At 56.8% G+C, this 13814-nt stretch overlaps 4 protein-coding genes across 4 annotated transcripts; 3 read left to right on the top strand and 1 right to left on the bottom strand.

The window, feature by feature from the left end:
• Positions 1–572: 572 nt before the first annotated feature.
• GMORB2_7685 (uncharacterized protein) lies at positions 573–1897 on the top strand (the record flags this gene model as incomplete). Its single annotated transcript, XM_035469650.1, has 2 exons — positions 573–709; positions 775–1897. The coding sequence occupies 2 exons, from the start codon at positions 573–575 to the stop codon at positions 1895–1897; spliced, it is 1260 nt and encodes a 419-aa protein (XP_035320744.1).
• Positions 1898–3831: 1934 nt separating this feature from the next.
• On the top strand, positions 3832–4436 carry GMORB2_7684 (uncharacterized protein; the record flags this gene model as incomplete). Its single annotated transcript, XM_035469649.1, has 3 exons — positions 3832–3844; positions 3914–4288; positions 4375–4436. The coding sequence occupies 3 exons, from the start codon at positions 3832–3834 to the stop codon at positions 4434–4436; spliced, it is 450 nt and encodes a 149-aa protein (XP_035320743.1).
• Positions 4437–4792: 356 nt separating this feature from the next.
• GMORB2_7683 (uncharacterized protein) lies at positions 4793–6298 on the bottom strand (the record flags this gene model as incomplete). The annotated part of the gene is made up of 2 exons (XM_035469648.1): positions 4793–5564; positions 5631–6298. The coding sequence occupies 2 exons, from the start codon at positions 6296–6298 to the stop codon at positions 4793–4795; spliced, it is 1440 nt and encodes a 479-aa protein (XP_035320742.1).
• Positions 6299–9030: 2732 nt separating this feature from the next.
• On the top strand, positions 9031–12927 carry GMORB2_7682 (Chromosome segregation ATPase; the record flags this gene model as incomplete). The annotated part of the gene is made up of 2 exons (XM_035469647.1): positions 9031–12696; positions 12781–12927. 2 exons carry the CDS (start codon positions 9031–9033, stop codon positions 12925–12927), a joined length of 3813 nt encoding a protein of 1270 aa, XP_035320741.1.
• Positions 12928–13814: the final 887 nt, after the last annotated feature.

The raw sequence follows: 13814 nt of genomic DNA, 5'->3' as shown, positions 1-13814 counted from the left end.
GAATTAAAGGTAGACATTTGCGGTTTTGTTTTGACGCTTTATGACGTAGTCAAAGTGGGAAACTTGGACAATTGTGGTTAAAGCATACAAGTTTGGGACGATCATCAGGTTGCTCATAGTAATACTCTTCTCCCGACATAACTGGAACATGATATAAACCACAATATAAACCGCATAGGAAAATCCTGAATGACCGTCATTGCTTAAGCTGCAAGTCTGTCACTCTAGCCCCCTGATTTGATCGTCTCTTCACCCTCACGTTGCCAAGACCAAAGGTCAAAGCTGAGGGGGCATCGGTAGCTGTGGTGATATGGAAAAGTCTTTCCTATAATTCCAACGTCCACTGACAAAAAGCGTGTCGGAGGAGATAATGTATCCGTCTTCTATTGAATATAGATGGTCGAGAGTTGGTGAGATGGGTTGAGATGAAACGGTGACTCCAATTGCTACGAGTGCAGGGTACTTCCATCCCCTCCCCCCACACACGACATCAAGGCTTTGGCGCATCCACGATGCATATCCCCCAGCATCACCACTACACGCCCTCCAAGCACTTGCCTGCTATGTGAAACATGCCGACATGGCCCCGCACACTGCGTCGCCACGTCCCGAGGTCCGGGCACTCGTCGCGACAGTCTCTCACGACGCGTTCCGCCGGCCATGAACGCGTCGACGTGCCCTGTGGCTCCTCGGGGGACGTCACGATAGAGTGAGTCGGCCTTCTCTTCTCTCCATCTCATGTGCACCATGGCTGACAACTCTTTCTGCACACAGCCTCTTCAACCTCGACAACCACGGCCCTAACGCCGCCGTTGTCATCTACCTCCCCCCGTTCCCGTGGCACAGCAGCGACAGCACGACGCCCACTTTCCTCCCCGAGCCGCTCCGACACCTTCCTGTCGCATGCATCAACTACCGGTGGGAGAGGGTGCGGCATGGCCTGGCCCCCATAGACGGCACGCCCCTGCCGGCGCAATGGCCCGCGCCCGTGCACGATACGGCATTCGCCTACGCGTGGCTGAAGGAGCGGCTCGCGCCGCCGGGCGTGGGTCGCCGCAACGCCTACGTCTGCGGGTCGTTCCTGGGCGCCAGCCTGGCCGCGTCGCTAGCCCTGACCGAGTGTCACGCCCACGCCAGGTTCGGCATAAGGGGTCTCGTGGCCCACAACGGCGTGTACAACTGGACGGCGTTCCTCCCCGGGCACCCGCTGCACAGGCGCAAGGCGACGGCGAACCCTCTCTTGGCTCCACCGCCACCCCCGCTGGCCGAGGGACTGCGGTTGCGGGAGCTGAGGCAGTTGATGGGCGGCCTGTTCCCCGGCCCGGAATGCCTGTTCGACCCTTTCGCCAGCCCCAGCCTCTTCTTCCACTCCCCCGGCCTCCATGTGCCGCGCGACTTTGACGACGATCCGTCGTCGGTGTCGTCGCCCCTAGCCGACATGGTGTCCCGCATGACGGGCCGGGGTGTAAACGATGACGGGGAGAACCGAGCCGCCGAGGCCCTCAAGCCCCCGCGCAAGTCCCACCTCATCTTCCCGCCCAGGACGTCGACGCTCAAGATCCCCGAGACCCTTCTCCTGCACGACAGGCACGTCGTCGCCGCCGTCACCGCCGCCGCGAAGAAGGGTGGGAGGAAGCGTACCCCTGCTTCGGCCAAGAGACGCGGCAACACCTTCGCCACGCAGGCCGACGAGCTGGCCGGGTTTATGCGTCGCAGCGTCGAAAAGGTCGAGATCAAAGAGCGTAAGAAGTGGGACTGTGACATGGATGGCGGGTGGGACGCAGAGCCTGAGCGTAGGGTGCGCGTCGTGGAACTGGATGAGGCTGATGGGCTTGAGATGGGGGCCGAGGGGCAGGAGACTGCTCTGAATTGGCTTGAGGATAGACTCAGACGGTGAACAAGATGATGACCCCCATAATCCGTATATAAATTACTACTACTAGAGGTAAACCACGCTACAGGTTGGAGATGTATAATACGATAGATATCATGGACATGTTCTACTCATATTCTGCTCGCATAGCCGTTTCAATCAATCAAACGGATTTCACTGCCAGAAGTATGGAGAAGAAGAAGAGAGAGACAGGAAAGAAGGATGAAGCAGCAACCCAGTTGATGATACCTGTAGGTGCAGTTTGGGGGAGGGGTGGTGTAGATAAAAATATCAGAGAAGGTGACAAAAAAAAATCAGGCCCAAACTGCGATTCGAACGCAGGACCTCTTGCAGTTGAGATCAACCCAAAGCAAGAATCATACCCCTAGACCATTTGGGCTGTGGAGAACGTACATTTGACTCGGTGACTGCATTATATGGGTAGTATTCCATGACACCAATCAGCACCGTCTACCCGCCGGTACCCGTACTGCCCTGCCGCGCTAAGTAGTTGTTTGAGAGCGGCGAATGATACAAGTACAGCTGTCCTGTCCGATATTATCGGCGATCGCTGGCGTTACCAGACGCAGAAATAGGCCAACCATCAATCATCCCCTGCTAGTGTCTCGTGCTAGTTACGCCGCCGGGCCATCATTCTCGCCTGTTCGTTGCCAGCAGATAACCCAAACGTGGGCGAGACGGACTACTCGTACATGTATAATGACCCTCCATCCCGCGGATGCCATCTGCCCACGACTGATACTACTACAGCTCACGACGACTCTACGGGTATAGCACATCATGCTGCTCCTGTCCCCGTCGATGATGACGATACGCAGACAGTCATGTGGACCGAAGCCCGGCAGGCTGAAAGACGAAGAAGAAGAAAGGAAAAAGAAAACATCTGCTTATCTCCCATTATGGCGTATGCGCCGCCGTATTACTCTGTTGCATGGTGACATGCGTCACATGAGGCAGCTACGCTCCCCCTCTCCTCCTCCCCCCCTTCCCCCCTTCCCCCCTTTTCCCTCTGCTGTCAATGTCATCAAAGCGTGGTCTAACCGCTTTCTCACGGGTCTGTAATACGGTGGCGTATTACTCTGTATGGGAAAAAGGGCCCCAGCCTATTGTTGATAAATGGCTAGTTTCATTATGGCATGCATATGATAATATTACGGGAGGGAAGGGGAGTCAGAAGCGGTGGGTCAATGAGGCAGCGGTAATTAATCTTAATGAGCTGGCTCCGGCAAGATTTAAAAAAGTCACGAAGCGTGAGTAATACTCCTAGTATGACATATATAGTTAAATACGGGTCCGAGAAAGATGGACGGAAATTATTGGCGGCAAGATTGGACACTTGCACAGGTATCTATCTACAAGGGTCGTTCTTGCCGTTGCAGTTGTTGGATTGCTCGTACAATATGTAGTATTATCCCTTTGGTATTACTCGTACGTTGTATTGATTCAGTACAGGTAGGGAGAAATAGAAGGTCGTTATTGCTGTTGTTGGGTAATACACGCACGGGCTGCCTCTTCCCCTCTCCTCTCCCCCCCCTTTGATACGCCCCCCCGCCTAACATAACCGCCCACGTTTGCTTTTAATGAAGAAGATTAAGAGGAAGAGGAGTGTTACGGGGTGCTCCGTATTGATAATATTAAACCCGGATGCTACAATATTCGCTCTCGTACTCGTTTTCGTCCAACCGACGGCTTTCTAATTTCCTCCTGCTCTTCTTTCCTTCTCCCCCTTCCCTTTTATAACATTCATCACTCTTTCTATCTTTAACCAACTTCTTCTCTTTTCCCCATCTACGTCTCCCACCCTGCAACCAACCTAACACACACATACTTGCTTTGTAAGTCAGCAAACATCACCCTCCCACGCTCTGAGAGAGCAGAATTTAACACACTATACCCAGATACTACCCCCCCTTTACCCCTCGAATTTCTAGCCCATCATGCCTGGAGTCCGTAAGTTGAAATCAACCACTACCCAACGACCTTTCCAGAGAACAGCTGATGCTCACAACAACCAAACAGCTCTCGGTGCCATTGACAACCTGAAGAGCAAGGTCAAGGCCTTCCTCCTCAAGAGGAAGTCCGGCAAGAAGACGGCCGAGCCCGCCAAGCCCGCCGAGGAGCCCGCCAAGACCGAGGAGTCCGCCAAGCCCGCCGAGGAGGCTCCCAAGACAGACGAGGCTCCCAAGGCCGACGAGGCTCCCAAGGCCGACGAGGCTCCCAAGACCGAGGAGGCTCCCAAGACCGAAGAGGCCCCCAAGCCTGCAGAGGAAGCCCCCAAGACCGAGGAGGCCCCCAAGCCCGCTGCTGGGGAAGCTCCTAAGCCTGTCGAGGAGGCTAAGCCTGCTGAGGAGCCCAAGGCCGAAGAGGTTAAGCCCGTCGAGGCTCCTGCTGCCGGTACGTGATGCCCTCCCCCGTCCGCTAGAACCCAGGCGTGGCAAGCACCCGAAGCTCTATGTGCTGACTTCATCTCCTCTTTCCAGAGCCCGCACCTGCTGCTGCTGCGGCTGCCTCTGCCCCCGCTGCCGAGGAGAAGAAGGAGTAAGATGAAGTACGGGTACCGACCCCATACAATGCTCTGGATGACCGTGCCATGATCCCTACGGGGGGAGGGAGTTTTTTTTTTGCTCCCCAACTCGGTGTCGAAGAACCGGTTGACCTGTTCGCTCTTTCGTTTTCCTTGTGTTTCCTTTTGCGTGGACTCATGTCCGATTGTTTTGGCGATACCCGACCATGTGTCTTTTTCCCCCCTCATATTCCATCCAAGACATATAGCATATAGTCATATATACCCTCTAATAATACTTCTTTTTTTTTTGTTACTCGGAAGGTCCTTCTGATAGAAGGTGTTGTAATGCATTTGTTTTATTCTTCTACTTTGGTAATGATTCGTATGTTCCATCATTTGGCCCAGGGTGCTTTCGTCACCGACATCTGTGCATTGGTTGACCCTGCCCCCGATGATCTATTCGTAGCAGCAGAAGGCTGTCTCGACGCGAGGGATCCCGAGATCGGACCGGGCGGGACTCTAGAGTATGGAATACCCGGACCTGAACCAGAAGCCGCATTCGGCATCCTCGTGGCCTGGGCCCAGGGTGCTCCCGTGCCCGTCGGAGGGGGAGGGGCAGAGCCGGAGTCGGCATGAGTAGCAGCGGCGGTGGCGCCGGAAGCTATAGGCTGGTTGACCATGTGCATGCTCTGCATCGGTTCGGGGGCATCTGGGTCCTGGTCCCATGAGAACAGGGAGCCAAAAGGGAAATGCTGTACGACGGGGAACTTGGAGAGCACCTCTGCATTGAACATCTTGACCATGCCCTTGTTGATCTTGCCCCAGCCGTCGCGAATGCCCGAGATGTCGAAGAGGATGGGCGAGTGCTCCCAGAAGGGGCCCTTCTTGACGTCGTTGATGAAGCCGATGGCCGAGAAGTACATGTTGCTGCCGCGGTAGTCGTCGACAGCCGTGGGGTTGGTAACCGACGAAGGGCGGGGGGCGCCGCGCACGGAACCGTCGATGGGGGTAGGCTCGCTGCCCGCGGCGTCGATGGGTCGCGCCAGCTGCGCCGAGCCGAATATGTAGGGGAGGAAGGAGTGGTCGTCTAGGCCCCATACGCCGTGCGAGCCTGCCGGTTCGAGGGTATATGTGAGGATGAGCTTTCTCGCGATGGCCAGGTACCTAGACGCAGTCATTCAGCATTTGAAGGGCCTTTTCTTGCGTGCTGGAGTCGCACTGCTTGCTCACCGTTCAATGACGCCAAGGACAATTTCCCGTTCGATCTCCCCATCTTGCGCCCCATCCTTGAAGTACCCCAGCTTCCAGAGACAGCCCAGGAAGGCCAGGAAGCTGAGCTCATGACCCGTCCCGTAGTCCAACCGCTGGGAGCTCCCCCAGGAGCCCTTGAAGTAGCTTTCAACCTCTTCTCTGGCCCCCTCTGCGCTCAGCACCTCCTTCAGGGGCCCCTCGCTCAGCAGTCTCCCGGCGCGCTCCTCCACGAGCCCAAACCACGTGCGGAAGCTGGCATTTCCAAACCTGCGGGGTCCGGGGTCCGGCGGCGCCTCGGAGATGTAACTCTCCACAGAGGAGAGGAGCTGCTGCAGGGCACGGATGGACGGCGTGTCCGAGAGCTTGCCGGAGTGGGACGCGAGGCTGAAGACGCGGGGTACGGCTGACGAGGAGGGGTCGCTGCTGTGGCGGGGCACCAGCGCGTGGTTGAGCTGTAGGACGAAGATGCCAATGTCGCGGTAGGCGAGGGATGTGAGGAATCTCGACACGTCGGGCCCCTCGTGGATGCGCTTCGAGGGCGTGGCGAAGATGTGCTTCTGCTGTTGCGAGCCGGAGCTGAGGTCGAGTATCTCGAGCTTGGGCAGCGGGGTAGGGGTAGCTGTTGCGGCGGGTGGTTGTGACGCCATGGCGGGTGATGGGGATGTTACGGTATGCCGCTCTGTACCTAACCGTGAGGATGATGCAAGATATGAGAAAGGCTGAGACGAATCGGATATGTCATGGGTTTCTACAGAGAACCCGGCATGTTGGGGTTTGGGGGACCTGATGTCTCGGCCTAAGGGTCAGGAGGGCATGATGCAAAATTAGTCAGCGTTGAACACTGGCTGGAGATTGAACTCGACTGCCGAGACCTGAGGGTAACGCTCATCTGTAGCGGTTTTTATTTTTATTTTATTTACATTTTCCCTGTTTACTTTCTCCTTCTGTCTATAATAGCGTTTTGCAGAGAAGCCAATGTCAGACAGTCCTGTATGACGAATTTCCCGATCCTGGCAAGTCCAAGACTGTTGGCGCGGAGCTTATGATATACTGTACCTCGGTGTACTCGTACGGTACGGCCGTTGGCTTAGCATCCGGCCGAGACGGTGGGGCCGATGTGCACGTCCACAACAGCCGCCAGGCGACCCTGAATGCATTATACATGTATACAAATGGTCGATGTTATCGTTACCGATGGAGGTGGAACGCATCGGTCTTATCCTGAATATGATAAAGGAGAGGCGTGTTGGCTGGACACAGGTGCACCATAACGTGGGTAGAGCCGGGACCCTGAACAACAAGACTCTGGGCGTGACATATATGTTGGGAGACGACTTTAGGACCCCGATGAGAGAGACGCTTGTTTCATCTTTTCATGTCTTCAAGAGAGACATTTACGGAGCAAAAGATTGGCATCACGCATGGCCTACTAGTGCGGGGAACCTATCCATGAACGGGGCAAGGATGTACATGTGAACGGGACTCATGACGACGAAGATGATGCTGCCCGATGTCAGATTTTCAAACAGCGCCAACGATGGAGTGCCACATCAGCAGCTACCCCCCTTTTTATCCTAGTGAGTTATTATCTTTCTCTAGTGTACGGAGTACTGCTGCTACTTTGGCGCAGTGTACACAGTACCGGCAGATCAGCCCAACGCGCGATGCTATAGTACTCCCACAGGTAAACGTCGCTCTCCTGCATCTGCCTAATTTTCTCCTCAGATTTCCCTGATTAGGTGGGTGAATTCTGCAGAGGGGGCGCGCACAATATATGTATATCTTGGGCTTCTGTATCAAAGTGATGCGCAGTAGCAGTAGACAAGGTGCGCATCAGGCACGATGAGCCAGCAGTACACGAGCGCGTAGTCCAAGGTGCGTAGCAATGCATGCACGAGTAACGCTCCGGAGTAACATTGAGTCAATGAAGTGAAGAGGTCTGCGGCACCGTCACCACGGGAGACTGTCTCAGAGCAGCAGAGCAGCGGCAATATTACCAGTCAGATATTGATGGCAGTCTCTGAATCCGCGGATAAACCGGGGTTTGAATGAATGAACGGTATGGATTGAGACGCACACTCTGCTCGTCAGCCGCAGCTACGTTAGCACATGGCCGGCACACAATGTTGATCGAGCGTGGGCAATTGGGGGGGAGACTGCCACTTCCTCAGACCGCTTCTCTAGGTGTGATTGATGAAGAGGGTGGGAAATGTGACGTGAAAAAAAAAAGACGCGTTGGAGGAACCGCTAGTACGAGAAGTTGCAGCGTCGCGACTCTGGCGCGTCTGGTTGAATTGCCAAGTCGGGGGTGGCCAGGCGAGGACAAGGTCAGCTAGAGAGACAAGCCAGTCCATGGTACTCGTATTGCCCTGTTTCTGACCTGAGATGGACTTGATGGAACATGGTAGAATGTCTCGTAGGAGGTTGCTCCTTCCCGCGCATGCTCCTGCACTGTTATTACCACCAGCTGCGTCGCACCTCCCTGTAATAATACCCCATGCCTTTTTCTTTTTCTGAGCCTGGCAGGTGCAGCTGTTGCGCTTCTTGCCATTGAGCGGCTGCCAGCAATCTGCCAGCAACGTGCCAGCTATATGCAAGGACACACACACACAGGTACGGGTATACCCAAGACCCTCACTTGAACCCCTGTAAACATTAGTGCAGTAACACTCCATACGGAGTAGTAATACCTGTAGTAGCCCCCCCCCCGGTAATCTGTACTTACATGTATAATTACATTCAATACGGCCTGTCAGTGATTGCTGTCCAGTGTCCAGTCCATACGACCACCTTGGTGGAGCCCAACGCGAACTGCCCGCCGTATTGTCCCCCGTCCAGGCGGCCCTAGGTTCTACGGATAGGCTCCTAGCTCTCTAGGCCTTTTCTACCCTTCCCTCCCCCCTTGGCAGCGCATCTCATCCCCTTTTCTCCTATTAACCCTCCCGTTTGTCTGCATTGCAGTGTCCTTTCCTTTCCCAACCCCTCCATGATCCTTCATCTCCGGGGCCAATCCGATTTTCCCTGATTCAAGCATAGCTCTCGAAAGCGCATTGCGGGGGACTTGTTTTCTCGTCTAGATACTTCCTGTTCCTGCATTCCTTTGTGACGTACCTCTTTGTCTCTTTTTGAGCTTGTTGGTGTGTACCTTAGGGGAAAGCTTTCGCATTAGCACCAAAACCACAAGGTACGTGTTATCTTGTGCGAGGGGCCTGGATCGCGCTGAATACGCGCGTTTCGGCTTGTCGCCTTGCTACTTCGACAGTATCTTCCGGCTTAGGAGTACTTCAGCCTAGGCCCTCAACTTTCTTCTCCTTATATAGGCTAACGTCCAAATCGAACTGCAGATATCGAAACGCCTCCATCTATATCGACCGCCAACATGTCTGATATCGAGAATGTCGACGTTGCCCAGCGCGAAGAGGTGCCCAGCACGCCTGTGGAGGCCTCGGCCGAGGTGCCTGAGGAGGACGTTTCCGCTCACTCTTCGCCGGTGACTGGGGACGAGTCGACTGTTGCCGCTGAGAGCTCCGACGCGCCCCAGGAGGACTCTGCTGAGCCTACCGAGTTTGCCGCTCCCGCCGAGCCTACTACGCCCGAGACCCCGTCTGCGCCCGCTACGCCGAAGGCCGAGACCCCATCTGCACCCGCTACGCCGTCGAAGGCCAATGGGACCCCCAGGTCTACCACGACGACGGCGACCAAGCGTCCTGGTACCGCAACCACGACTGTTCGCCGTCCGGCTGGCACTACAGCCACCACCTCGCGGACGGCCACTGGCACTACGGCTTCCTCCCGCGCCGCTGGTAGTATGAGCAAGCCGCCTACCCGCCCTCCTACAGCACCTACGGCGGCCACTCGTCGCCCAACCGCTGGCTCGACATCAGCTGCCAGCCACCGAAGCCGCCTGAGCGTTAGCGCCAGTGAGGATGAGAAGAAGCCGGGATCCACCGCCCGCCGCACGAGCACTCTCTTGTCGGGCACTACCAAGCCTGCTGAGAAAAAGACTGCCGCGAGCACCACTGCTTCATCTACGGCTGCTCGCAAGCCCGCTGTCCCGGCTAGCTCCACGACCTCTAGGACCACGACTGCCAGGACCACGACTGGTACTGCTGGCACGACCGGCTTGTCGAGAACTACCTCGACCCGCACACCTGGACCCACGCCGGTCTCGGATCATAAGAAACGTATCTCCACTGCCGGTACCGCTACAACCCGCCCGCCCGCCCGCCCGCCCGCTTCGGCCGACGCTTCCAAGGAGCTTGAGGAGCTCAGGGCTAAGCTCGTCGAGGGGGAAGCCGAGATTGAGTCGCTCAAGGCCCAAGTCAAGGCCTCCGAAGACAAGATTGCCGAGCTGAACGAGCAGCAGAGCAAGGCTCCCGAGGCTAGCGACGCTGATGCTGCTCCCAGCAAGGGCGATGACGAGGCCCTTGCCCAGCTCAAGTCGCAGCACGAGGCGGCTGTGTCTGCTCTCGAGGCTCAGGTGTCCGAGGTCAATTCCAAGCTTGAGGCTGCCGAGGCTGAGCTTGAGAAGCAAAAGGCCGAGCTGGCCCAGGCCCAAGAGGCCAAGCAAGCCGTCGAGAGCGAACTCGAGGCGGTCAAGAAGGCCCTCGACGACGCCCAGGCGGAGCACGGCGAGAAGCTCCATGCCAGCGAGTCTGCTCTGCAGAAGGCTTCCGAGGAACACGCCTCCAAGATTGAGGAGCTGCGAGCCTCGCTGGAGACGGAGCAGAAATTGGCCGTCGAGGCTCTCGAAACTAAGCACAAGGAGGAGCTCGAGCAGGGCAAGTCTGACTCGTCGCATGAGGATGCAATCGCGGAACTCAAGGCAAGCCACGAGGCTGCTCTTGCCGACCTGCAGAAGAAGATTGACGAGCTTACCGAGTCTCAGGCTGCCGCCGAGGCTGCTGCCGCCGAGAACATCAAGGCTGAGCAAGAGGCCCACGCTGCCAAGGTCGAGGGTCTCGAGGCTGAGATTGCCGATCTCAAGTCCAAGGTGGAGACAGCGGAGGCCAGCGCTGAGGCGGCCAAGTCCGACATGGCCTCCGGCAGCGGCGAGGTCAGCAAGCTGCACGAGAGTCTGAGCGAGAAGGAGAAGGAGCTGGCGGCTGCCAAGACGGAGCTCGCTACGGTCCAGGAGCAGGTTTCCGAGCTCGAGGCCAAAGCTAAGGAGGCCGAGGTCGCTCTGGCTGCCAAGGACCAGGAGATGGTGAAGCTCAAGGAGATCCACGATGAGCGTATGAGGTCCATAGCCTCAGACTACGAAACCGAGATTGAGAGCCTGCGTGGCGATGCCTTCTTCAAGCGCAAGTTTGAGGAACTCGAGCGCACGCACGGCGAGCTCCAGACGTCAACCACCGAGGCCGCCGACAGCCACGCCAAGGCTCTGGCCGCCGCCAAGGAGGAGCACGCGAGCGCCCTCAGCGCTCTTGAGGCCAAGGAAGCCGAGCACCAAAAGGACCTGGAAGCCCTGCGTGCCAGCCACGCCGAGGAGCTCGAGTCAGCCAAGGCCGGTGCCACGACCGACAGGGACGCTCACATTGCCGAGCTGGACGCGCTCAAGACTAGCCACGCCGAGCAGATAGAGAAGCTCAAGGGCGAGAAATTGTCTGAACACGCCGAGGAGCTCGAAGCTCTCAAAGCCTCTCATGCCGAGCAGCTGGAGCAGCTGAAGGCTGATGGTGCGTCGGAGTTGGCCAATGAGCTCGAGGCCCTGAAGGTTACCCACGCCGAGGCCATAGAGCAGCTCAAGGGCGAGAAGTCGTCTGAGCACACCGAGGAGCTCGAAGCTCTCAAGGCATCTCACGCCGAGCAGATAGAGAAGCTCAAGGGCGAGAAATTGTCTGGACACACCGAGGAGCTCGAGGCTCTCAAGGCCTCTCACGCGGAGCAGCTGGAGCAGTTGAAGGCCGATGGTGCGTCGGAGCTTGCCAGCGAGCTCGAGGCCCTGAAGGCTGCCCATGCCGAGGCTATAGAGCAGCTCAAGGGAGAGACTGCTGACGAAAAAGAAAAGCTCGTTGCTGCCCACCAGGCCGAGCTGGCCTCTGTCAGGGAGTCCAGCGACAGCTCGCATGCCGAGGAGCTGAGCAAGCTTCGTGCTGAGCTCGCCGCCGAGAAGGAGGCTGGGGACAGCGCACACCTCGATGATCTGAACAAGCTCATTGTCGAGAAGGAGGCCAGTTCCGCCACCCACGCCGAGGAGCTGAACAAGCTGAAGGGGGAGTTTGCCGCCGCCAAGGAGGCCGGCGACAGCGCCCATGCCGCCGAGGTGGCCAGCCTTAAGGAGCAGCTGGACGAGGCCAAGGCGGCCCTCGAGGAGGCGGTGGCCAGCAACGAACTGGCGATTGAAAAGGCCAGGCTGGAGCAGGACGAGAAGCACGCGTCCGAGGTCGAGAGCCTGATCAAGATGAACGCCGAGTCGCTGCACAAGCTCAAGACGGAGAGCGCCGAAGCCAGGAAGGAGCTGGAGGCGCTCACGGCGAGCAACGTCAAGGCCATCGAGGACACGCTGAACGAGTACCGCAGCAACAACAGCACTCTGGAGGAGAAGCTGGAGGAGTCGTCGGCGGCCCGGGATGCCCTGGCCGGGCAGCTCTCGACGGTGCAGGAGGCTCTCGACGGATGCCAGGAGGAGATTCAGAGCCTAAGTCAGCAGCTTGCTCAGGAGAAGATGGACCGTATGACGGCCCTCGCGGAGCTGGATGCGGTCAAGAACACCAAGCCGGATACGAGCGAGGCCGACGGTCTCCGAGCGGACCTCAAGAAGTCCAAGACGGAGCTCGAGGCGGTGCAGGAGAAGTACTTGGGCGTTCGGGAGGACTTGGAGATTGCCAGGAAGGAGCTGAAAGCCTACAAGGCCGAGGCCGAGGCCGATTACCAGGACCTCAACGACAGCATGACGGCGCTGGTGGAGGAGGCCGGCAAGAAGGCCAAGGCCCTGGAGTCCCAGCTGGGAGAGGCGACGCGCAAGATTGGCGACTCGGAGAAGAGGCTGGAGGAGCTCGAGGCTCAGCTCAAGGTCAAGGATGCCGAGATTGTCGAGGCCAAGGTATGTCTCTCCGCCCTCGTCTCCCCACCTTTCCTCGGTCGACGATGGAGATGAATGAGGAGGCTGAGACTGACGTTCGAGCAGGCCAACGCTGCCGTGGCCAAGCCCAAGGGCCTGGCGGATAGCCGGTTCGCAAGCGGCGAGGAGAATGGCACCGATGCGCCGGAAGGTGAGACAGAAGAAGATGATGAATCGACAGCATTGGCCCTGGTGCGAAAGCCCCTTGCTTGATGTCACCCAGCGGACTGTTGTCTTTGGAGATCAAGTCGCTAATGTTGGTGTGTATATGTGTATAGATAACTAAAGCCAAAATCACGGCAAGGCAAATGGATGGCATGGACCGTGACATGAGAGATCGCAACCTTCAGTGAGTCCCCCCCCCCCCCCCCCCCCCCACCTTACCCCAATCTTTTCCCGTCTCTGCTCTTTCTCTCCATCCACTCTCCATTTGCCTCCCTCCTCTTATCCGTCTTTGCCTTTGGGTGATGAATGCACCCTGATTGCTAACGTGGCGACCAGGCTGTTGAGTTCCATCACTGATGTGAGCCAGACGTGATGGAGGGCGTGTGCTGCTCCCAAGTGAAGTTGGCCCTTCCCAGTCATGATGTTTAACGGTGTCTTGAAGAGAGTATACGCGTTTCTTCTCTCCTCTCCATGTTTCCTTTCCTACTCTTCTCCCCTTCTTTTTCCTTGGCCATCCCTTTTTCCAAACCCGTATCATGTTTATTCTTTCCTAGTCTATGGAGGAGACGATGATTGGATGCCTTGTACGTGCCGACAGATTTTGTCTTTTTTTGTTTTCTCTCTCTCTCACTGTCTCTGCTCTTTTTCTTCTTCTACTTCTTCGTTTATTATCACTATTTTTTACTTCTATTCTTTTTTTAATATCTTTTTTTTCTTCAAAAGGCGAATTGACGATACCCCCTCTCATATCTTTGCGCCCGTGTTGACATGTGAGCGAGCGAGTGAGTGATTGATCGTATGATGACGAAACAGTGAATACTCGGCACTTCATATCATCTCGCCGGCATCCGGGTTACATGAGGACAAAGTAAAACAGAGGTAAGAAGGAGTTGGTCGCTGAGCTAGATAAAGAGGGATCTAAGACGTGAGGAATT

Source organism: Geosmithia morbida (genome assembly GCF_012550715.1).
Source record: "Geosmithia morbida isolate 1262 chromosome Unknown scaffold_9, whole genome shotgun sequence".
Taxonomy (NCBI): Eukaryota; Fungi; Ascomycota; class Sordariomycetes; order Hypocreales; family Bionectriaceae; genus Geosmithia; species Geosmithia morbida.
Note: the sequence above shows the minus strand (reverse complement) of the source record. Positions and strands in the feature narration are given on the sequence as shown.